At 43.5% G+C, this 23216-nt stretch overlaps 1 protein-coding gene across 17 annotated transcripts in view; it reads left to right on the top strand.

Moving 5' to 3' along the window:
• Positions 1-382: 382 nt before the first annotated feature.
• Positions 383-23216, top strand: part of PALS2 (protein associated with LIN7 2, MAGUK p55 family member) — a 125818-nt gene continuing 102984 nt past the window's right edge. For 3 of the 17 annotated variants that reach the window (XM_021079255.2, XM_021079248.2, XM_085005711.1), the window contains exon 1: positions 1478-1766. Coding sequence is in view for 1 of the 17 variants with exons in the window: in XM_085005707.1 (XP_084861833.1) it covers positions 2576-2720 (145 nt within the window). In the remaining 16 variants the exon portion in view is untranslated. Of the gene's footprint in view, positions 991-1477; positions 1767-2157; positions 2721-22403; positions 22529-23216 lie in introns of those variants that run through there. The other 14 variants (XM_085005715.1, XM_021079250.2, XM_021079256.2 and 11 more) reach the window with 13 other exon arrangements.

The raw sequence follows: 23216 nt of genomic DNA, 5'->3' as shown, positions 1-23216 counted from the left end.
AATGCTTCCAATTTCCCTTCCTCAGGTTTGCTGTTCCAGGAAAGAAGGTTCTAAATTAATACGCAACAAACTCCCCCTGCGTGTGGGTTTGCAAAATTAATGATCCTAATGGAAAAGTAAATTAATCTTTGATGCTTGGTTGAGGCTAAGAGAAAATGTTTTGGGTCTTAATACACCCCTTCCATAGCATTCTCTCCCTCCCTCCCGTGCTAGCCACAATGCAGCTTGAAAACTCCATCTCTGAATCCAAAGGGCCATGTTGCTAGCATTTAGCAAATGCCTGGTTGGTGCAGGACAGTGCCACTGTGCCCAAGGGAAGCCAGGAAAGGCTGCATAGAGGAAGCCACCTGATGCGATGTTCCGCCCTTGTCACGTTTTACTTGCACTTTCTAAATTCCCGGTTTGAAAAGACTGCAGTAAACGTTTTGTAAAATGTAAACAAGGCGTTCATAGCTTCTTCAATTTCAGGAAGCGGCAGCAGCTGACACAGCAGCTTTGCCAAAAGCCCCATCACAGGTCTGAGGGTTCACAGATCTCTTGGGATTCAGGGAGAGGTTAAGGGAATCGGAAGTTCTCAGACTGCCTGGCTGTGTTTTTCTACCAGAGCCTCTGCAGCACCGCATCGCTCAGTTCCTTTCAACTGAAAAATTAAATCTGCGCTCCTGTCAAAATCTGTCATCTGCACACCCGGACACTCATCCCAGTTCACCATGCACCCTGCAGAGGCAGCGTCCAGGTGGAAAGGGTGGCGCAGCCCCACTTCCGAGGTCTGCGAAGGCCGGGTGTCTGGAGGGAGCTCAACAACTGGTGTCCCAGGAGTGTTCGGCAAAGCCGGCTCCGGGGGTGCCACGGGCGCCTCGGTGCTATGAAAAGAGCTAGTGTCCGTCCATTTCCTCGGGTGTGCATCACACTCCCTGGCTGGGCCTCCGGGAGGAAATTCACGGAGGACACAGCGCCGTAGAACCTGCTGAATACACATCAAAACCAGAGGTGCGTGTGTGAAGGGGGAGGGAGGAGATTTTCCAGAGGCTTTTTTTCTTCGAGGTCTTTTTATCCTTTGGGCCCCACGGCTGGTGGGTTCTTTGAATGTAAACTCTTGAAAGGGGCTGGGAGGAGCCTCTTTTACGCCCGGTGGAGTCTCCTGCTCCTCGGTAAATGCTGAGTGACAGCTGCAGTTTCGGCCTGGAAGATCCGGTGGGGATTGGGTCTGGGGGACCCTCGCGCGCGCGCGCGGCTCGGGGCCGGACCCGGGAGCCCCGCGAGAGGCGGGCCGCGCGGTCGGGCCGGGGCGCCGTCTGCCGGCGCGGGGAGGGGGCTCCACCTGGTCGCCGCGCCGCGGCCGGAGGGGCGGGGCCGGCTTCCCCGAGGCGGTGGCGCCTCCTCGCGCCCGAGCGCGCTCCGCGGCGTCCGGCGCACGCGCGAGGCCGGGAGGGAGCGCGCCCCGGCAGCGGCGGGAGGAGGCGGAGGAGGAGGAGGAGGTGGCGGCGGCGGCGGCGGCGGAGGAGGGCGGCGGAGGAGAGGCTGGCCGCGCGCGCGGTGGTGGCAGCGGCGGCGCCGGCGACCGGAGCCGGGCGGAGTGGGGCGCGAGGGAGGGGGCGGAGGGGGAGGGCGGCGCAGGGGAGCGAGAGCCGCCTTTCCAGGTCCCAACTACGAGCCGCGAGTTTGTAGATGGGGCTGCTCGGCGGCGCCTGCGGCTGAGGAAGAGCAGCGGCGGCCGGCGGACGGGAGCGGCGGCGGCGGCGCGGAGGCGGCCGAGGTGCGAGCCGGTGAGTTGCCGGGGCCCCCACGTCGCTCGGGTAACGGTCTCGGCGCGCGCGGGGCCGGCTGCGGGGGCGCCCTGTTGCTCACGGCTGCGGGCCACGCGGGGACCCTGGCCCGCCCCGCCCCCTCGGCACCTGGGCGCGGGCGGCGGCGCGGGCGGCGGGGGCTGCTCCGCTCGGGCCGCGCGGAAGGGACGCGCTCTGCCGGGCCCCTGGCTCCCGGGCTGCGGGCGGGCGGGCGGAGCGCGGCAACGTGCCTGGCCCATGCCGCCGGCCGCCGCGCCGCGCCCGGCTCTCGCCAGCGTGCTCCCCGGCGGGGGCCGGGCTGGGGCTGGGGTCGCGCGGGGGCCCCTCCGGGCGCAGGGCAGCGGCGCGGGGCGCGGACCCCCTCTGCGGCGGGAGCGGTGGGAAAGCGTGAATGGAGGGCTGCGCCGGGGGCGGCGGCGGCCGTGACGGACACCTCCGGGGTCCGTCTCCGGAGGGGGCGACGCAGCCGACCTCGGGCCGCCTCCCCAGCCCCGAGTCGTTGGGGGAGGAGGCTTTCTGCAAGTCCTGCCGCTACTTCCGAGGCACGAGACTCCAGTTGTTTGAGCAGAGTGCTTGGGGGCCGAGCACACGCGGCTCCGGAGGCGGTTGCGGCCGAGGCAGTGCTTTCCGATTCTGGGTACGCGTGTCTGGAACCCGAAAGGTGCTGGGGCTTTTTCTTTTTCTTTCTTTCTTTCTTTTTTTTTTGTTTTTTTGTTTTTTTGGCGGGGTGAAGGGACAGGAAGGGAGTCGAGTCGACTGAGGGATCTTACGGTCGTTGTGATGACAGGATGTGGATGATTGGTTGGTGGGTGTTTTTTGCAGAAGGATTTTTTTTTTTTTTTAACACTTTCTTGGGAGTTTCGTCTCCGTCTCCGCAGCTCCTGGGATTACAGCGCGTGATTCCATCCGTTCAACTTCCATCAGCTGGGGCATGTAAGCAGGGTTGGGGGCAGGCGAGGGACGGAGTTGAAGGCTGGTGGGGAATCTCAGGAAAATTCTCCGCCTGACTTACAAACAGCTGGTTACATTTTACTCCTTTTCTATGCCTTTGGGGGTGTTGGAATTTGACTTTATGCCTCCTGAATTGGCCTCCTTGTAATATGCCTTGGAACATTGGAGGTGCGTTAAACTGCTCTTCAATTGGAGTAGGATTTAGCAGCCATGTCTTCCCGAGAAATCTTTGAAATGGTCGTTCAGAAACTTATGCAGGTCGAATATTTCAGGCGAGGCAACACTCTGTTAGCAATGCGGAGATAGTTGCAGTACATGTGTGAAACAACGGATCTCACGCTATTACTGCTTATTTTAGGCATCTGCTGTGCAATTATGATAAGGTATCAGGCCTGATTATAGTCATGTCTTCTGAGGCCTGATTACAGCAAACAACTTTCATGGGTTGTGTCATCCTGAGGTCATCTGGTATCTGAGATCTGTCATATATTTAAATGTATGTTTAAATACATGTTTGCACAATGTGTTACTTTTTAAGGTCTGTGCTGCTTTTAGTTTAGACTAGGGTTACATAATATACAAGTGGTAACACTTTTAATAGCCCTGGTTTTGTCCTGTAGAGATTGCACGCTAAATATCTTTATGAAAAAACATGTGGGGGTCTGTGTGTGTCCTTTTCTGATTGATGCCACTGGGTTCCTTTTCCATTTGGAATTTCAAAATGACTCTCTTCTTTATATATTCTAGATTAAATGAGCACTGGAAAAAATAGGGCCTTCAGCAAGGCTGATAGTTCTGTGGAAGACAGAATCATTTTTTGTTCTCTTGGCCAACTGTTGGATTTTTTTTTAAACGAATCATATTTTTCTTAAACATTCGTGGGAGCAGTTTGCATTTTTCCTGAGTCTCATTTCAGGCTGAAATTGTTCCAGAAGACTACACAGCCTGTGTCTCTCTGCCTCCCCCCCTCCCATTTTTAGCTTGGGATAACCAAGAAAGTCATAATTACAGGACTCTGTGTGTTACCTGTACTGTTTTTAACTTGAAGCTGTTTGAGAACTTACCATGCCTTTGTATACGCTACCATTTAATAATGAATGGTTAGCAGAAGACAGCTGAGATTTTCATTAAATGCCTTTCTCATTTTTGACAGCCAAGCTTTGTTAAAAGTAACATCAACAAATTATTGCTGAGAGTTACAAATAATGCAATATTAGTGCTAGTCGGAGACTCCCTAATTATAAAAATACCAAGAAAATAAATATTAAAATAGGCAAGAGGGCCCTTTGGAACTTTTGATGTCACTTACTGTGTTATATACTGCCTAGTTCTAGGTGGGTATTTTTTAAGGAATATTTTGAAAATTGGGTATAAGATTTTTTAGCGTTGGTGATAATTTTCTTTAACAAGGTGAGTCATTTGGTAAGTGGCTACACTTGTATCAGAACTCCACCTCAGGTAGGTGTAGTTGACTTTCAAGGGATGCGCTGATATTTATTTCAGGAGGAATGAACATTAGATAAAACAAATGGGTTGCTTGAAGATAACATTAAATTTTTCCTAAACATTCGTACAGGGAAAAACTGTGCTGGTTTGTTTTGCCTCTTGGTTCTTTCCTTCCAGAAACAGTGTTCACACTTATGAATATCATAAGAGCAGAGAAGCCTATGAGGTCTCTCTACTGACATGGCACTAGTATTAAATTAAAGGTTTGATTTTTTTTTTTTTTTTTTTCCCGTTGTAGGGGCCAGGTTCTGCATAGAGTATTTTTGGTCAGTCTCACAGAAGCTGCAATGATTTCTCTAGTCTTCCTGTTGTTTGTATGTGACCACTGGGGGGAGACTTTACAATTTAGGTTGACAGCCCTGTATTGCTCCCCCCCCCCATACATGGCTGCTAATCATCCCTGGGCACTTTGCCAAACTGCTGGAAGTGTGTTGAGGAGGATGCACTCAGAATCAAGTCTTGATCAAGGCGTCTAAATGACTTTTATGTCTTTAACTCACAGCACACTCACAAACACCACTCTTTATGGATTGTGTTATTCGCCGTGTACTTTCTGGTCTATGGCTCTGTGGGCTAACTAAATATCTAACATAGTGAAAAATGAGATTCATAAATAAATTAGAGCTTTCAAAGATCTTACTCTACTGATATTAATCTTAGAAGCCATGCAGGTTTCCGTTACGTGCTTTGTGTACGTAAATATTAGTGGTCTGGAAAGATCTGGAGAGAACACTGCTCTTCTGCAACGTGTACTGTATGCAGACCTCTTTAAGCTGATTGATTAGTCTCCTATTTTAAAAAGCTTTCAGAGAAAGAGATACTGGTACAAGCATCCCTTGTACCCAATTTCACCACTGAGGGGAAGTTCTTCCTTATTATAATAAAAGAGATAAGATTAGAACTGGCAGCTTTGTTGATCGTTAAGCTGTATCTATTCTCAGGAGGTACAGTAAAGTCAGAAATAAGTTTAGTTTCTAATTTTCTCTTCTGACAGTATTTGACATTGTTAATGTCCAGTTCAGTAACAGTGAACTCAGCGAACAAAGGATGTTAGGTTTACAGTAGCCTGGAAAGATCTTAAATTCTTCTTTAACAACTTCATACAGTTTTGATTGTAGTAGATTCATTCACAGTATATAGTAAGCAGGATAGAATTTGAAGTCATTTATATCATCCTGTCATCCCAGATTCTTCTTGTATAAGATGGCTTTGCATTTTTTTTCTTAAAAAAAATTATAATTACCAGAAGAGTTCTCTTCTGCTTAGGAAATGTTCATTCCTGGCTAACCTCAACATTGTGTTAATACTTGGGGAATAGTTTCTAAGAGTCTGTTAAAGTTTCGACTGATGCAAAGTGAGAATTAAAGACAATGTAGTGAGTTTACCATAAAGCTCAAGTTATTCTCAAATCCTTTCCACTACCTTCTAGTTCCTGTGTATGATCTGATTTCTACTCAGTCTACCATTTTACACCTTTTCCTCTTAAATCAATTACTCCTTTACCACTTCTTTAGCATTCTCTCTTGTCACCATACTCCATCTACACTGTCCTTCCCCCCCGCCCCCCCCAAAGTGTCATGGCTTACTCCTGACCTAGGACTGTTCTCTCTGCCCAGAATTCTCTTCCTAAAACCTGGCTCCTTTTCATCATTTCAGGTTTCAATTCAGTTATCTTCTCAGAGAAGGATTATTATCTAACCACCCTGTCAGTGTGGCACCATCCTCTTTTCCCTCTATCCCATTACCTTAATTTTTTTTTTTTCTGCAAACCATTTATCACTATCTGAAAATGTATTTTATTTTTATTTATTTATTTAGGGCCACACCCACGATATATGGAAGTTCCCAGGCTACAGGCTGAATCAGAGCTGTAGCTGCCAGCCTACACCACAGCCACAGCAATGCCAGATTCAAGCTGCATCTGCAGCCTACACAACAGCTTATGGTAACGCCAGATCCTTAACCTACTGAGCGAGGCCAAGAATCAGACCTGCATCCTCATGGATTGTAGTTGGGTTTGTTACCACTGAGCCACAATGGGGACTCCTGAAAATGTGTTTTTAATGTCTGTATACTCTCACTAGATTGTAAGCCTCAAGAACTTAGACTTTTACCTGGCACACAGCTGACATTAAATATAAATATTTCTTTAAAAAATAAATAAATAAATAAATAAAAAATCCTGAGATTCTGTCCCTCCTAAAGCTTTGGTGTTAAAATGTTCTTTGAAATGATATGAGTAGATGATAGTTGTAGTGAGTAGGCCACTTCTGAGTGTAAGTGATAGAAATCCATTCCAACTGGGAGTGAAATTTACTGTAAAGATGCAGGATTCCTTTAGAATCCAAGGGTTGGGACTCTGGAACTCCAGTGCCAGGAGGACACACTTTGTCTTTTCTCTCTTTTCGCGGTGCATTTGCTTCATGTCTTCTCATGCTATAAATGACCACTTCCTAGTTCTTTTATGGAAAATATGGCCACCAGCATCTCCTAATGTTCCCCTGCACTGCCCAGAAACAGGAAACAGATTCATCCAGCTCACATCTCTCCCCTGTATGACGATCTATACCGTGTTATTAGAACTTGGTTGTACTTGCTGTAATCATGTGAAATAGGGTCGGGTAGTCAACCCAAGTAGGTGCTCCAATGATAATTCATTTTCACACTTGACCACCCTCCAAAAGGCTGGTACCCCCTCTTTTAAATTTTGCTTCTGTGTGAGATTTGAAGATCTGAAAAGCACTGACCTGGGTTTATGCAAAAGAAATATCCTTTCATGGAAGGAATTTACCATTTGGTTGAGGATAATAAAATATGTACATGAAGGAAAGAAATAATAAAATGGCATGGTGATAATGCAGGAACTGAGAAAAATATTTATAACTTGTATTACAGATATAAGATTAACTTTCTTAATTTATGAAGAGTACATGCAAATTGATAAGAGATCAGCCGTAAAGTGGACAAAGATCATGAACAGATATTTCACAGAAAAGGAAATTCAAATAGTTCTTAAGCATGTGTGTCAAGACGTTCAACCTCACGCACAATATAAGTATTACAAATTAAAACTGCCAGATACTGTTTTCACCTGTTACATTGACAGATCAAAAACAATTTGATAATACTTTTGAAGAGGATAGAGACTAACAGTGACCTCACACATTGTTGGTAGAAGTATAAATTAATAGAATTTGATGTGATTGAAATTTCTAGAGTACTAAGGTAAATAGAAATATCTGGGAATATACATAAATTGGTGTAGGTGTTTTATAGGACAAGGAAGAGCAGACATTTATCTGAACACTAACTTGTGTTCTTTTTTGGCTTCAGTCATAAAATAAACCCAGGCTAGCGTGAAGACAGCAAGATATAAACACCCTACCCTTCACCCCCTCACCCCCGACCCTGACCCCAACCCTACACACACATAAAGGGTATTCCTTTTAGGTTCAGAGTCAGTTTCCCTTCCCAGATCACCTTTTCTTTTACCCTAGTGCTGGTGAAGTTTGTTTTTAAATCGCTGAGCTTTCCGTATACTTTGTAACTTTTCAGAGCCTTGTACTTTGTTATCTACTTAGTAGCACTTAAGTACAGATTGAAGTGAACAGTGCTTAGTTTATTAGCTTTTGATAGCCACTTCATAATTTTATGCTTTTGGATAAAGCATAAAATCTTGTATAAAGTGATTTATAATTTTACTTGATAGTTGTACTTAGGATTTTATTGCAGTAAATGGTCGTAGAACACTTTTATAGTTGTTTATTATATAATACGGTATATTAATGGAACTTTACTTTTACATGGTTCTTTTGTTCTATAAAATATTGTTAGATCTTAGTCTAACAGTAAATGTTGTGGAAAGATGGGGAGGCAGCTGAAAGTGGAACTTTCCTAGAAAAAAAAATTGTGAGAAGGTGTGAGAAAGATGACTGAGCAGTTCAGGGCCCATGTACTTAAGAAAGGAAGAGTAAAGAGTGAGGGCGTGGATTTTGGAAAGTCTGTGGTTGGAGGGGTTACAGCTGGGGAGGAGTTTTAACCTAGGAAAAGGCTCTTAATTTAGTTGCATGCGTACTGTGAGGATACATTACATATTTTGTGGTATTTTAATTCCGTAGGTCTTTTGCCGTGAATTGACTCTGATGTAGAAATTCTCCACCTAGATGGGTGTCAGAATCTTTTAGAGGTATCCCACACCAAAGGGTTCTAATTTAGTAAGTCTGGTGTCGGGTCAGAGCACACTTATATTTTTAGAGTCTCCAAGAGCCAATACGTCCTACAGCATATTCTCTTTAATTATCAAATCAGTCAACATAGGTTTTAAGACATTGTACCACTTAGATAACTCACCCTAGAAGGTCTTTCTCAGCTTGGTCTCTGCTTCAGCCAGATGATAGCTCTACAAACATCTAATTGGTTTCCATTGCTTTGCTCCTTTTCATGCTCTGTCCTTCCTTGCTCTTTTGTTTCTTCTCTGCTAATAAATGTTTACGCTTGCCTCCCCCCAATAAGCTCTCATCGGCTGGCCTCATCCACAATTTATCCTTTCAGTGCAGGACAAATTAGAACATAACACTGACACAGCTGTTAAGTGCACATCATATGAGGGGCTGATTCGTGTGTTTTAGCTCCTGAGTTGTGTGCATATATTCCCCTGTTTTACTGTTTGAACATCTTATTTTTTTTTCTCTTGCTACCCAGAGCTTAGAACTTAGACATAATTGGTTTAGTATCCTGATGGCATCAGCAGTACAAGTTTACTGTGTTTTAGGAACTTTGCTAAGTGTTCTCCACACATTATCTCATTTTCCCATCAACAGTTTTTTTAAAAATTAAAAGCAAATGATTGTATTAGTTTCCTCTGGCTGCTGTAACAAATTGCCACAAACTTGGTGGCATAAAACAAAAGTTTAGGATTTCCCATTGTAGCTCAGTAGAAATAGATCTGACTAGCATCCATGAGGACGCAGGTTCCATCCCTGGCCTTGCTCAGTGGGCTAAGGATCTGACATTGCCGTGAACTGTGGTATAGGTCACAGCCACAGCTCGGATCTGGCATGGCTGTGGCCGTGGCGTAGGCTGGCAGCTACAGCTCCAATTCATCCCCTAGCCTGGGAACCTCCATATGCTGTGGGCACAGCCCTAAAAGGTGGGGGGGGGGGGAAAGTTTATTCTCTCACAGTTTTGGAGGCCAGACATCTGAAATCAGTATCATTGGGCCAAAGTCAGGGTGCTCCCTCCAAAGGCTGCAGAAGAGGGAGTTCCCATTGTGGCTCAGCAGTTACGAACCCAACTAAGATGCACGAGGATTCGGGTTTGATCCCTGGCCTCAGCTCAGTGGGTTGGAGATCCAGTGTTGCTGTGAGCCGTGGTGTAGGTCACAGACTTGGCTCAGATCCCGAGTTGCTGTGGCATAGGCCAGCAACTACAGCTCTGATTCGACCCTAGCTTGGGAACTGCCGTGTGCTGCAGGTGCAGACACTGAAAAGATAAAATGAAAAGACAAAGGCTCCAGAAGAGACTGTATCCCTCGCTGCTTCTGTAGTTTCTGATGGCTGCCAGAATTCCTTGGTTTCTGGTTGCATCACTCCAGTCTTCAAGAGCAGAATTTCAAACCTTCCTCAGTTCTAGTCTTCTCAGCACCTTTTCTTGGGTGTGAAAAAGAGAAATCTCTTTTTTGCCTCTCTCTTATAAGGACACATATGATGGCACTTGAGGGCCCCCCTGTTGATCCAGGATAATCTCCCCATCACAGAATCCTTAATTTAGTCATATCTGCAAAGGCCCTTTTTCCAAATAATGTAAGCTTCCCAGGTTCTTAGGACTTATAAGGCTATAGATAGCTTCTCATCTGATGATACAGTAAGAGCTAATGTCACAGTTATTTCCAAATTTTTGGAAGTTTTAGAAAATGTTCTTTTAATACTGTAATGACAGATTACAAATTATAAGATATTACTATAAATAGTTTATTGCTATTTTGAGCTTAATGGTTGAGTTATTTTTCATTGGCTTTTCATTAACTATAATATTTGGAGTTTTGCTTACTAGCAAAATATTTACTGTTTCTTGGAGTTCCCGTCATGGCGAAGCGGAAATGAATCCGACTAGGAACCATGAGGTTGCAGGTTCGATCCCTGGCCTTGCTCGGTGAGTTAAGGGTATGTCATTGCCGAGAGCTGTGGTGTGAGTTGCAGACGCAGCTCAGATCCTGCATTGCTGTGGCTGTGGTGTAGGCTGGCAGCTGTAGCTCCTATTCGACCCCTAGCCTGGGAACCTCCATATGCCGTGGGTGAGGCCCTAAAAAGCAAAAAAAAAAAAAAAAAAAAAAATTTACTGTTTCTTATGTAGTTAAATAGTAATTTCTTGAAACTGGGTACTTTATTATTTTCTTATTCAGGATGGCAAGAGAGGTAAGAGACTGAGTTATAATTCTAGTTTTTCTAACTTCCAGCTCTTCTATTTTGTTCAGAACACAGAGCTCTGTGTGATGCAAACAGTAAACTTGCCAGCAGAAATTCTGGTGTTACCATTGAATGCAATATACCTCATCTCTAAAACAGGGATTATAACATCTTCAAAGAGCTGGGATAAGCTTTTACTCAGATAATACAGCGGAGGTGCTTGCACAGAGTCTGGCCGGTGAGGGTCGGTATCATTCCCTTCTGTGACTCTCTGGTGTTGTACCGTGTTGCATATACAGTGGATGATATTTGTTGAAGAAACGTGTTTTCAGTTGCCATTACTTGATTCATAAGTTTCACTTTTTCTTTCCAGTGTAAGAGTTATGTCTCATTTAGTAAATATTTTTAAACTTTGCTTTTAAAGTAGTCCAATAAATATTAGATGCCGTTGACTGAAGTTAAGTCTTATTTTTATGACATTTCAGTGTGTTTACAAAGGAAAATTAAATATTGGGTGGAAAGATGACTGTGTGACCTCAAAGAGTCTTTCCACCATGGTCTAAAATTTTTATAAAATTCACGTAATTCTAATTTTTCCTCTTGCTTTCCCTCTAAAAGTCTAAATAGTGTTTAATAATGTAGCATTTTGTTTTGAATGAAGAAAATGACCATGCTTGTAATGTGGTTGTAATAGTCCTGTATCATATAATAGGAATTCTTTAGTGTTTGGAGTGAGTGTCTTCAGGTGGATTTGTCTTTTTATTTTGCCTAGAGTATGTGTGTCTGTATACATTTAATAAAATGTTTTATGGGGAAATTTAACTTTACAAGAACACAATTATTTGCCCTTTTATTCATCTATTTTATATCCTCCTATCTGGGACTTTGGTATTAAAAACTCAGGTAGGAGTTCCGTTGTGGCTCGGTGGTTAACAAATCTGATGAGGATGTGATCCATGAGGACTTGGGTTCCATCCCTGGCCTTGCTCAGTGGGTTAAGGATCTGGCATTGCCATGAGCTGTAGTGTAGGTTGCAGATGTGACTCAGATCTGGTGTTGCTGTAGTTGTGGTGTAGGCCAGCAGCAGCAACAGCTCTGATTCAACCCCTAGTCTGGGACATCATATGTCAGAGGTGTGGCCCTAAAAAGCAAAAAAAACCAAAAACAAAACAACAACAAAAAACTTGGGTGGCTGACTTAGAGAAATTTAATTGATTGAATTTGTTTATTTTAGAAATTAAATGATGGTCATGCATTATTTTATAAAAGTTGATTCAGATATTTTTCATTTTGTTTTTTAAATAGTAGCCTTTTAGAATGGGGGATAAATGAAAAAAAATAAACCACGTTTTAAGAAGATTGGATACCCTGTGAGGCAAACAGCCAAAGCCATCACAGTATGCCATCACCATTCTTATCATTGTGTTCTTGAAAACCCCAAGAGAGGGAAATTTTCCTTGAAGGATTTTAAGATGTTATGAGGGAAGGAGTTCCCGTCGTGGAAACGAATCCGACTAGGAAGCACGAGGTTGCGGGTTCAATCCCTGGCCTCGCTCAGCCGGTTAAGGATCTGGCATTGCTGTGAGCTGTGGTGTAGGTCACAGATGCAGCTTGGATCTGCTGTGGCTGTGGCGTAGGCTGGCAGCTATAGCTCCAATTCAGCCCCTAACCTGGGAACCTCCATATGCCTCAGGTGTGGCCCTAAAGAGCAAAAAATAAAAATGTTATGGGGGAAATACGGTTAAGGAGTCTGAGATTGTGAATGAATCCTTTTAAAAAACCTTATAAACTTTTAACATCCTCCCAATTAAAATATTAAATATATCAAACAAATTATCAACATTTTATGCAGTGAAGTTTGGAAATTCTAGGTACCATACAGGTAGTTTCCATTTACCACTGCTTTCTTGAAAGAAATGTTTCAGGATTTCCAGTCTTGGGGTGGGGGACCAGGAAATGCCTCATAAATCCTAAGAAGCATGTTTTAGGGTGGCTTATTCAGAGCCTTCCTTATTTTCACTTAAAGGATACTGACCTCAACCTCTGTTTCTGTTGTTTTAGAAATAGTATAACTTGGATATTTGAGATAAAAACACCAACTTTTAGTAACCTTTATTTAACTCACTTAGTTGTCTATAGCCAAGTGGGTGTTTATAGTTAGTTCCTTTCCAGCCTTGGTTAACTTCATGCCAGTTTGCGTCTGACTTGGCTCTGATGGTCCTTCCGTTCTCACCTCTCTCCTCTCCTTCCCAGCAGACCATGATTCTAAATCAAAGGCTGGGAATTTGTTTTGTCTGTTTTTATCTCTTTTTTAGAAAGAGTACCTCGCAAATATCTTCTCCCCCTTCTCTGCTGTCTCCTTGTTTCCCTTTTATCTTCCAAACCTGCCGCCCCTCTTTCCCAAAATATTTGCGGAAACAACAGTATCTCTCTACCAAAAGCAAATCAGTGTGTGTGTGTGTGTGTATATGTAGGTACTGGAATTTCACCTAATAAAACAGTTACGTTTTATAATTTAAGGGAAAAAAAGGTCCCCCTTAGCCAAGCATTGTTCCATGATCTTGGGCAGTGTTTAATATTACTGAAAAAATTAGGAAACCTCACAAGTTAGCATGTAAGTATTGGTTTATTATGTGCAGCAGACTGTACATTCTGAAAGAGTTTAAGAAAATAAATTCTTGGGTGTTTCCGTCGTGGCTCAGAGGAAACAAATCTGACTAGTATCCATGAGGATGCAAGTGTGATCCCTGGCCTTGCTCAGTGGGTTAAGGATCCGGTGTTGATGTGAGCTGTGGTGTAGGCTGCCAGCTGTAGCTCCAATTCAACCCCAAGTCTGGGAACTTCCGTATGTCTCGGGTGCAGCCCTAAAAAGACAAAAGAAAAGAAAAAATAAACTCTCATCTGTAGGGAAGGACTTCTTAATCTCTTGATTGCATTAATTTTGAGATGAGCCTTAAAGATTCCTTTTAGCTCTAAAACTTGGATTCTGAAAAAGCAAGAAGGGGCCATCAAAGGATTAGACATTGAATAACCAAAAAAAAGAATATCATTGATGGGGTAACATGAGTGAAGGCATTTAGATGGGAATGAGATATGTGGTTCCGTATTTAGAAAGTAAGATCAGTGTAGTTTAGGACAGAGTTCGTCTTAGCAAATGGAGGAATTCAGTTGAACAGAGGGGCAGATAGATTTTTTAAAAGAGAAATTTAAGCTTTCCCTGATGGCAGAAACCCCCCCTGAGTTTTTCTGATGCAGTTTTGTCATTAAATATGACCTGTGTCTTAGGCTGAGTGGGTCACAGGGAAGAAGAGGCAGTAGGAAAAGACTCGCAGTGGTGATGTAAAGGCGAAGCGGTGAGAGTGAGGAAGACAGAGGCGGCAGAGCGAATGGCGAGGCCGGGGTGCGTCTAGGGAAGTGACGAATTCACTGTGGCCGACCAAGAGCATATAGAGGAATTTTGAAGTTTTTCAAGGGGTTTCCTAGCAAAGGACAGCCTCTGGATTTTCAGGATTTGGGGATCTTTTCTCACAATACACCCTGATCTAGTTTTAAACATTCATTTAGGTTCTGTAGTTTTTGTAAACTCGGGCACGTTCTTCTCAACTATATTTGATCTCTTTTATTATTATTAAAGGAAAGAATAGAAAAGTTCTTTTGAAACCACTTACCTCGGTGTTAATTAATAAGTCAAATTTCGTTTGGCCCTGAGGGATAAACTGTGGAAGGAAGGGTGTTTTCGGGAGCTTGGTGGGTGTGGTCATGGGGGGGGCAGAGAAGCTGTACAAATGGGGGAAGGGGAAATGTAGAAAGTCAGGACCCTGCCGGGACAGAGAAGATAGGAATATTAAACGAGGAGTATTTAAGTTTTAAAAAGATTCAGGTGCCTGAAAAACACTTAAAACAGTGCTAGAGACTGGGGAAATAGGAGAAGGCTGTGATTTGATTTTTACTATCAGAAAGCTTATGTAGGAGTTCCCGTTGTGGCGCAGTGGTTAACGAGTCCGACTAGGAACCATGAGGTTGCAGGTTCGATCCCTGCCCTTGCTCAGTGGGTTGACATCTGGCGTTGCCGTGAGCTGGGGTGTAGGTTGCAGACGCGGCTCGGATCCCACGTTGCTGTGGCTCTGGCGTAGGCCGTCGGCTACAGCTCCAACTTGACCCCTAGCCTGGGAACCTCCATATGCCGCGGGAGCGGCCCAAGAAATGGCAAAAAGACAAAAAAAAAGAAAGCTTATGTAAAGTATGGTCATGGGTCTTTCTGACTTGTTCTTTTTTAAATTCACAAAACTGTATATAGCAAATGCCTTTTACAGTCATGATAATACTTTATCTAGAAAAGCAAATTATTGTGAGACATTTACTGGATAATCAGGAAGAGTCAGGTGATTTTGATGCTAGAAACATCAAATTGTATTCACTTGGTGCATCTATTTGCTTTTTCTTTTTTTTTTTTTTTAGGACCACACCTGCAGCATATGGAAGTTCCCAGGTTAGGGCTGGCCTATGCCACAGCCACACCAGAGGGGGATCCAGACCACATCTGTGACCTACACCACAGCTCACGGCAACACCAGATCTTTAACCCACTGAGCGAGGCCAAGGATCAAACCCGAATCCTCCTGGATACTAGTCGGGCTCGTTTTTTCTGAGCCACAACGGGAACTTCTCTTGGCATTGTTTATAATATACCGCTGAGTCTTTAAGGGGGCAGTTTTGCTTCCCATGGGATATTTGGTCATATCTGAAGATTTTGGGTTGCCGCAGTTGGGATAGGGTGCTTCTTATTTTTTAGTGTGTAGTGGATAGAGGCCAAGGATACTACTAAACAATTCATGAGACACTCCCCCATCACGAGGAATTATCTGGCTCAAAATGCCAGTAGTGCCAAGATTGAAAAACACTGGAATGTGGAGGAGGCCAGCTCTCCTCGGGGCAGTTTTGGAAACCTGCATCAATTTATTACTTCCTTTTTTCTAGGCTTGGCCAGGTACTGCCTTTCTGTTAATACTTTTTATCCCCACAGCTTACAATACACTTGACTGTCATTGATCTCTCTATTGTGTTCTTATCTTAAGGCTATATGTTGGACATTTTGATTAGACAGATATTTCCCAAACTTCTACTTAGAGTGTTGTTCCCCCCCACCTCTTACGCTAGGTCTATGTATCTTGTGTTTTCTTTTACTAAATTCTTGAGGTTTCACCCTGTATCCAAGTTCTGAGGGCCTCTCAGTGTGATTTCTTAGGTACCTTTTTTTGTAAGAAGGCTTTTTCATGTGCTTCAAGTCCCAGGTCTGGGTCGAGCTAGTTCTTGAACCCAGGTTTTTTTCTGATAATATTTGAGTCTGTTATATATTTTTTTTAATGCAAGTTTGGTTTTTTTTTCTCCTGACAGTATTTGCAACTGTTGTAATCTTTCTGTTATGCAAGTTTATTTAAATGAAATGCTTAACTCCCAGAAAAAAACATCTAGGAGTTGTTTTTTAGAATAATTTTGTCCCTGCTTATTGTTTGCCGTACAGACAACAGCTACTTATCAAAAAGGTATTTTAAAAGGTATTATAGTGGTTTCATAATGATAAGTGAAAAACGTTAAGAACCAGTTAATTTTTTCCTTAGCCTGCCTCAACTTATTGATGTAAACATATTGACCACTTAGTAAAATGTAAGTGCAGTATGGCTGTCTATACAGTTGATCTTTGAATAACACGGTGGGTGGGTGGGGTGGAGGAGCTGGTAATCTGTCAGTAATTTATTGCTGGGCTCTACATCTGGGTTTCCTTGGCACCTGTGGCTTCAACCAACCACAGAGTGTGTAGCACTGTCGTAGACCCACACAGTTCAAACCACCATTGTTCAAAAGTCAGCTGTATTAGCTACTCTGTGTACAAGAAAGGAATAGGGAGAGAAGCAAAAGTATAGAAAAACTGTGTAGCAGTCAGGAGGCGAGGGATCCAAATCGTGTGTGTGTGTGTGTGTGTGTGTGTGTGTGTGTGTGTGAGATCTTTGAGAGGCGGAGTTCTGGAGTACGTGTAAGGCTTTTTGTAGTAAATGTTTCCTGTCTCCTTCTAGTATACCTCCCTTAGATCTCAATCTTCCGTTTTCATCTGTGCAAATGTTTCATTAATTGGCCTTCCATCAGTCTAAAACTGATCTGCCTCACTGATAAATCGATTGTTAGAAAGAGGCTTTCATTTGTTTACTCAGCGGCTGTACCACAGAACCATCCTGCCCCACGACTTCCATGTAGTGAGCTACTGTTTTGAGTCTTGCCTCCTTCCTTGGGCTCCTCTCAGCTGTGGGGAGCATTGGTGTTGCAGCTGCTGCCTCACAAATGCGGTTTCAGGTCCTCACCACATGATCACACAACCGACATCGGTAAGCCTGTTTTAATTCTTGGGAGTATTTTAGCTACGAGATACTAAATGCTTGGAGAGCACTTCTGTGATTCTAGGAATCCCAGGGTAGTCATATGACTGCTTTTTAGCCTTGGAGCGATCAACAACCCAGTTTTTCTGAAGGGAGGGATTTATGTTGACTGATGGACAGGCTACCTCTCCCTCCCATTACTTATTTATATGAATTCATTTTTATTTTGTTTTTGGTCTTTTTAGGGCTGCACCTGCAGCACATGGAAGTTCTCAGGCTACGGGTTGAGCAGGAGCTGCAGCTGCCGACCCACACTACAGGTCACTCACAGCATCACCAGATCCTTAACCCACTGAGCGAGGCGAGGGATTGAACCTGTGTCCTCCTGTCTACCAGTTGGGCTCATTACCGCCATGACAGGAACTCCTTTTATTTTTAATTTTTAAAAACATAACTGTTAGATGAAAAACAGAGTTGAAATAGTATAGAAGGATGAATGTACAATGAAAGTCTAAAATTTTCTGTTCCCAGTCCTCACAGATCTCTTCACTGATAAGTTTCAGATTTAGTTACATCAGCAAAGTATGTCTCCCCAGTCGGTCATTGGCGTTTTGGGCAGTACTGTACCTTGTCATGTGGGATTGTGCGTAACACCACTTGATGCTTGGTGCCCCTGCTTCCCACCACGGCCACTGGGGCATCAGAAATCTCCTTACAGTTTCCAGATGTTCCAGCGCAGGGGAGCGGTACTTACCCCGGGGGGTAGTGTATTGTAAATCTTAAAATGATGCCATGTGTCTTAGAAAACGTGGGTCAGTTTTTTTTTTTTTTTTCAACTTGACGTAGTAATTATTGACTCTAAAAGAATATTTGAGCACAAAGGTACTTCTCAAGGGAGGCCCAGGAAAAATCCTTTTGGGAAGAATCGCGCTTACCTCTAATATCTCGGGTTACAAGGTTTCTTCAATCTTACCTGATTTCGTTTATGACAGTATTATTTTCTTGTGTCCTCAATTATCTGTCTTTATTTTTTCCCCTCTTGTGTTCTTGTGATTCTTGAATTGTGAGCTCATGCTTGGCTAGACTTTATTCGAGGGATTCTGTGCAGCTTGGATATGGGGCATATTCCTCCAGGGGAGATTTGCTGAGGGTTTTCTTTGGCACCTTTATAATTTTACCTGCTTGGAGTTTTCTGAACTAGGTAGGTATGTCGGAGCCTGAGTCATTGACAGAAGGCTGTGGTTGTAAATTTGCAGGTGATACATGCCTCCTAATACAAAGCCCAAGCTGAGAAAGGCTCATTTCCTCTTTGGCTTCCTTGGCCAACAGGGACATCTTTGGCAGGCCATTCCTTTACAGGGTGGGGCTTAGTCCTGTAAGGTCCCTGCTCTGTGTGGGGGGGATGAAGTTGGCAATTCTTCTTGAGCAGACCAAGGCCTGAACTGCTGCCTCTGAACTTCAAGGTACTGAAAGCTGCAAACACCCCGTGGAGCTGTGACCTGAGCACCTGCTTAGCAGTTTGTTTTTATCCTCTTCATGTTGGCCCCTGAGGAGTTTCTTTTTTTGTCTTGTCTTTTTTTTTGTCTTTTGAAGGCTGTACCTTTTTTTCTTTTTTTGTCTTTTGGAGGCTGTACCTGCGGCATGTGGAAGTTTCCAGGCTAGGGGTCGAATTGGAGCTGCAGCTTCCGGCCTACACCACAGCCATAGCAACTCCAGATCTGAGTCATGTCTGCAACCTACACCACAGCTATTAGCAGTGCTGGATCCTTAACCCACTGAGCAAGGCCATGGATCAAACCCCCCTCATGGATACTAGGAACCTTTGTTACCGCTGAGCCGCAGTGGGAACTCCAGCATGGAGAGTTTCTTGAGGACTTCTTTTTGTACTCGAGTGGACATTTTTGCTATTTTTGTTAGCATTTCTAGGCATTTTGTGAGGGAATTACTTCTGGATTTTCAGATCCATCTTTTTGCTGGCTGTGCAGTCCTCTTCACCTGTTTTCTAACTTGTGGAAATTTCCTAAAGTTTCTGGTTTCTAATCTGTCTTTCATTTCTCTTCTACCTCACTTCTAGTATTGTGGGTGTTTTAAAAAAGTGTGGATTCTGTCCTATCAGTGGGACCTCAGGAAGGAGACCGTGCAGGCTCATGTGCCCAGCTTTCCATTGTGTCTGCAACCTTGTCTCTTAGTGTTTAGATCTAAGCTCCTGGAGGCTAACTGACCTGATGAGAATTAAATACCTGGAAATGCATTTCCATTTAACTGTGATTTTTTTTTTTTAAGTTTCAACTTAGTGTGATTTTTTTGTTTGTTTTTGTTTGTTTTTTCTACAAAGAGGTGAAAGGGCAGGGATGAAGGATGAGGTTCAGGTCATCAGCTGAGCAAGGCCTCCCTGGGGCAGGGAGCAGTGTGGGGATCTTACCACAAAGACTAAATATATAGGGCAAAATCACATTACAACAGTGAGGAACCACAGTTCTTTAAATTACATGCAGTAAAGATTAACTGCAGTGTATTTGGTGCAATAATAAGCATTAGAGTTCAGAGAGAAATAAGATGCCTTTTCTGCCCTCAGAAAACCCGTTAATTTTGTGGTGGAGGCAGATGTGTAAATGAAAATACAGTCAGTTCTCATTATTTGTGGTGGTTTTGTTCTGTAAGTTCTCTGTAAACACTGAATTAGGGAATACTGAGCTATTATTTCTAGAGTACTTTTTACTCTAGAGTTAGGTTCCTGTGATTCTCTGAACACATTTTCATTAACTGGTCAGTACATCACCTTGCTCTATGTACGTTTCTATTTAAAACACCTTGATATATACACGACGATTCATTCACGCCAAATAGCCAATAGCCCTATAATTTCGTGCCTGAAGAAAGCTAATCAAACACTTGTATTTTCTCTGTAGAGCGCATTACCAGACTTATCTGTGCTCAGGAACACTGGATAACCTTTAAGCACTATACCTGGGGACATTTTAGATAGTGAAATCACCATGAAAAAGCACAGAAATGTGGAAGATGTGGCACTAAACAAACCATGAAAAGGATACTCATTTTTGGTTTGAGACCTGAAACAAGAAGCAAAGTGTTGCATCACTGGTCCTAAGTTGGGGATGCGCAAATTGGGCCTTTTTTTTTTTTTTTTCCCTTTTTCTGCTCTGTGTCTGCATATGACTTTGAAGCGCTGCGAGTATGAACTTCAGAGTTAAAAGGTGAGTTTTTAGCGGGTAGGTGAATTCACCAGTGTAGAATCAGTGAATAATGAGGATCAGCTGCACTGTGTACAGTGCAGGGAATGCTGTGTGCTCTCGGTCTGCTAGGATGAGTCGGGAAAGGCTTCATCGGAGACCCTGACGATGGCGTTAAAGCCGTGTGGAGCAGTGGGTTTATGGATAGCAAATGCCCTGGTGTGGCTGAAAGTAGAAGGTTCCCTCTAAGGAGGAGTACGAGAGGATGTTTGAACAGCTAAGGGAGGAGATAGGAGGCCGTTATGCCATGTTAAGTAATTGGAATTTTATAGGTTATGGAGAACCAGTGAGTGATTTTGACCAGGGGAAACACGCTCATATTTGTGTTTTGGAAAATTCACTCCGATGATGGTATTGGGGATACATGGAGTAAGAAAAATAAATAGAAGGTTTCAGAAGTTAAAGTGAGAAAGGATGAGAGTATGAACTAAGGCAGTGACAGTGGAGGTAAAGGAAAAGGGGTTATTGGAAATACTTGCAGTATATCAGATTGAAAGGTCTTAGTGGCAGACTAGGTAAAGGGAGGAAAGGAGACTGAACAGGCGTTCTGGGTGCCATTAATTGAGATAGGGAATACCAGAAGGAGACCAGATTTGGGACGTAATTTGATGAGCTTTGGGCATGTCAAGCTTATTGTTTCCATGGGATAGCTTTACAGAGATTAAGCAAGAAAATATACTCTGAAGCTTGGGAGATGGAACTTTGAGACAGCAGCATGTATGTGTTTGTTTATTTGTTGTTGAATATCTGAATGCCTTCTGAGTGTCAGCTGACGGTCCTGTGCTGGAGCAGACAGAACAGTGAGTCGATTTCTAGTCGGGGGGACAGACAGCAAGCAGGGGTACTTGCAGATGAGTGCTGTGGTGCAAATGACACTGATTAGGGAGGCGCTAGTTGAGACTGGGTGTTAGGGTTCACTTTTTGGGGCAGTGACATTTGTACTGGAACAGAAACAAAGAGAATGATGATAGGCACGTGGCAATCTGGGAGGGTTGTTTCAAGGAGAGAACAGAAAATGGTGTTAACCTGGCATGTTAAGAACTGAAGGGAGGCCAGTGTGCCTGGAGGCGAGTGCACCGGGGCAGAGAGTTGTGGAAGATGAGCTCAGAGGGGCACCAAGGTGCCACATCCTGAAGGCTCTCTAGGTCGCGGTCGAGAGTTCGGGTATTTTCCTCAGAGCAGTGGGAAGCCTTTGGATAGGTTTAGCAGAAGAGTAAAAAAATCTGTTTATGTTTTAAAGGATGGTCTGTAGCCACCCTGGAGAATATTGTTGAGAACTGGAGTGAAAGGGGACTGAGTGACTGCCGAAGTAAATGAGCAAGAGATGGTGGTGGCTCCAAGTAAAATGGTAGCAGTGGAGGAGAACGAGAGTTGGATTTTGAGTCAGTTGCTTAAGATGATGTACTTTTCTTCTATTACCTCCATTATGGCTGAATTTAAAAACCACTCTATCGTTGGATCTGGCTTGAATTCTCTGTATTTTTGTAAGTGCGTATATAAAATAAGTGTTGTCTTGAAAAAACTACCAATGAAATTTATTCTAAAATAATCTAGTTTGAAGGATACTAAAAAAGATACTAAAAAATTTGCATGTTTAATACAATCTGGCAGTGATCCTGTAGTCATATTTCATGCTTATTAGTGCTTATTGTATAAAAACCACTTTCTGACAATTGTGCTGGTTCAGTTATAATATTACATATTTTCTTATAATAAAGAAGTGGAGCTTTTCACTGCTTTATTAATTAGTGGTTAGTTCAGTAAAAATGTATTCTCACTACATTGTGAGAGCAAATTGGGAATAGCACTATTTGATCTGTTTAAAAAAAAAAAAATCTTTGTAGATTTAGCTTTTCTCTGGATGAGCTCTGTACTTTAACCAGGATACTTCTGGACACAGCATGGAGCAGGGACTAGGATGGGGAAAGATTGGAGATGAGTAGACCAGTTAAGAGGCTTTTCAAATAGTCTAGACATGATAAAAAACAAAGGTCAGAGACTGGGAATTGTGATAAAGATGAATTTGAGACTTTTATGTAATAGAATGAGAAGGATTTTGAGGAGAATGCGATGTCACATTTTTCTTAGGGAGAAGAAAAAAATCAGATGATTCTGAGATTTTAAGCTTTGGAGAATGGATAAATAGTGATGTCATAATAACAAGAACTAGAATCTCTAGTTTGGGTGAGTGAGTAGTTTTGAAAATGGTAAATTAAGGGCACCATCTTTGGGATTCCAAGGGGAAGGCAGCTGGAGAACAAGTGAGTACTAAGATTTGAAAGTTATATTCAGATGGAAATTAGCTGAAGCCTTCGAAGCGGATGAGCTCCTTCAATGAAAATCTGAGGGTCACCAACAGCAGAGATGGTCTTCCCCCCCCCCCCCCCCCCCCCCCGGCAGGGTATGGTGACAATAGGTGACTGAATTTTCAGCTCGCTTGTTGCCCAGCCTTTGAGGAGAATGCGACTAGAGAAGCTCGGTAACAGATGGCAGAGGCTGAATGGCAAGGTGGAGAACTGAAGAGAAGATGCCTAGGAGGAACTACCTCTCCCACTTCGTTTTCCTCCTGCACTCGAAGCATCTGAAAGTTTTGGGGCCAGGGATCCAGTCCAAGCTGCAGCTGCAGCCTGTGCCACAGCTGCAGCCATGCCAAATCCTCAACCCACTGCCCCAGGCCAGGGATTGATCCCACACCTCAGCAGTGACTCGAGCCGCTGCAGTTGGATCCTTAACCCACTGGGCTACAGTGGAAACTCTGGTGAACTACTCTTTAGAGGAGCTTGATGTGCTGGAGAAGAAGAGAGGAGGCTGTGACTTAAAAGGGAAATGGGGTTCAAAATAGGTATTTAAAATATTAGGGGTGAGGAAAACATTAACATATATATATATATATATATTTTTTTTTTTGGCCAAGCCTGCAGCATGCAGAAGTTCCCACGCCACAGATCA

Source organism: Sus scrofa, chromosome 18, assembly GCF_054392235.1.
Source record: "Sus scrofa isolate SSC_HxYL_T2T_F1_AM1 chromosome 18, Sscrofa_HxYL_maternal_Yorkshire_Landrace_v2.0, whole genome shotgun sequence".
NCBI lineage: Eukaryota > Metazoa > Chordata > Mammalia > Artiodactyla > Suidae > Sus > Sus scrofa.
This window is presented reverse-complemented; position numbering and strand designations above follow the sequence as displayed.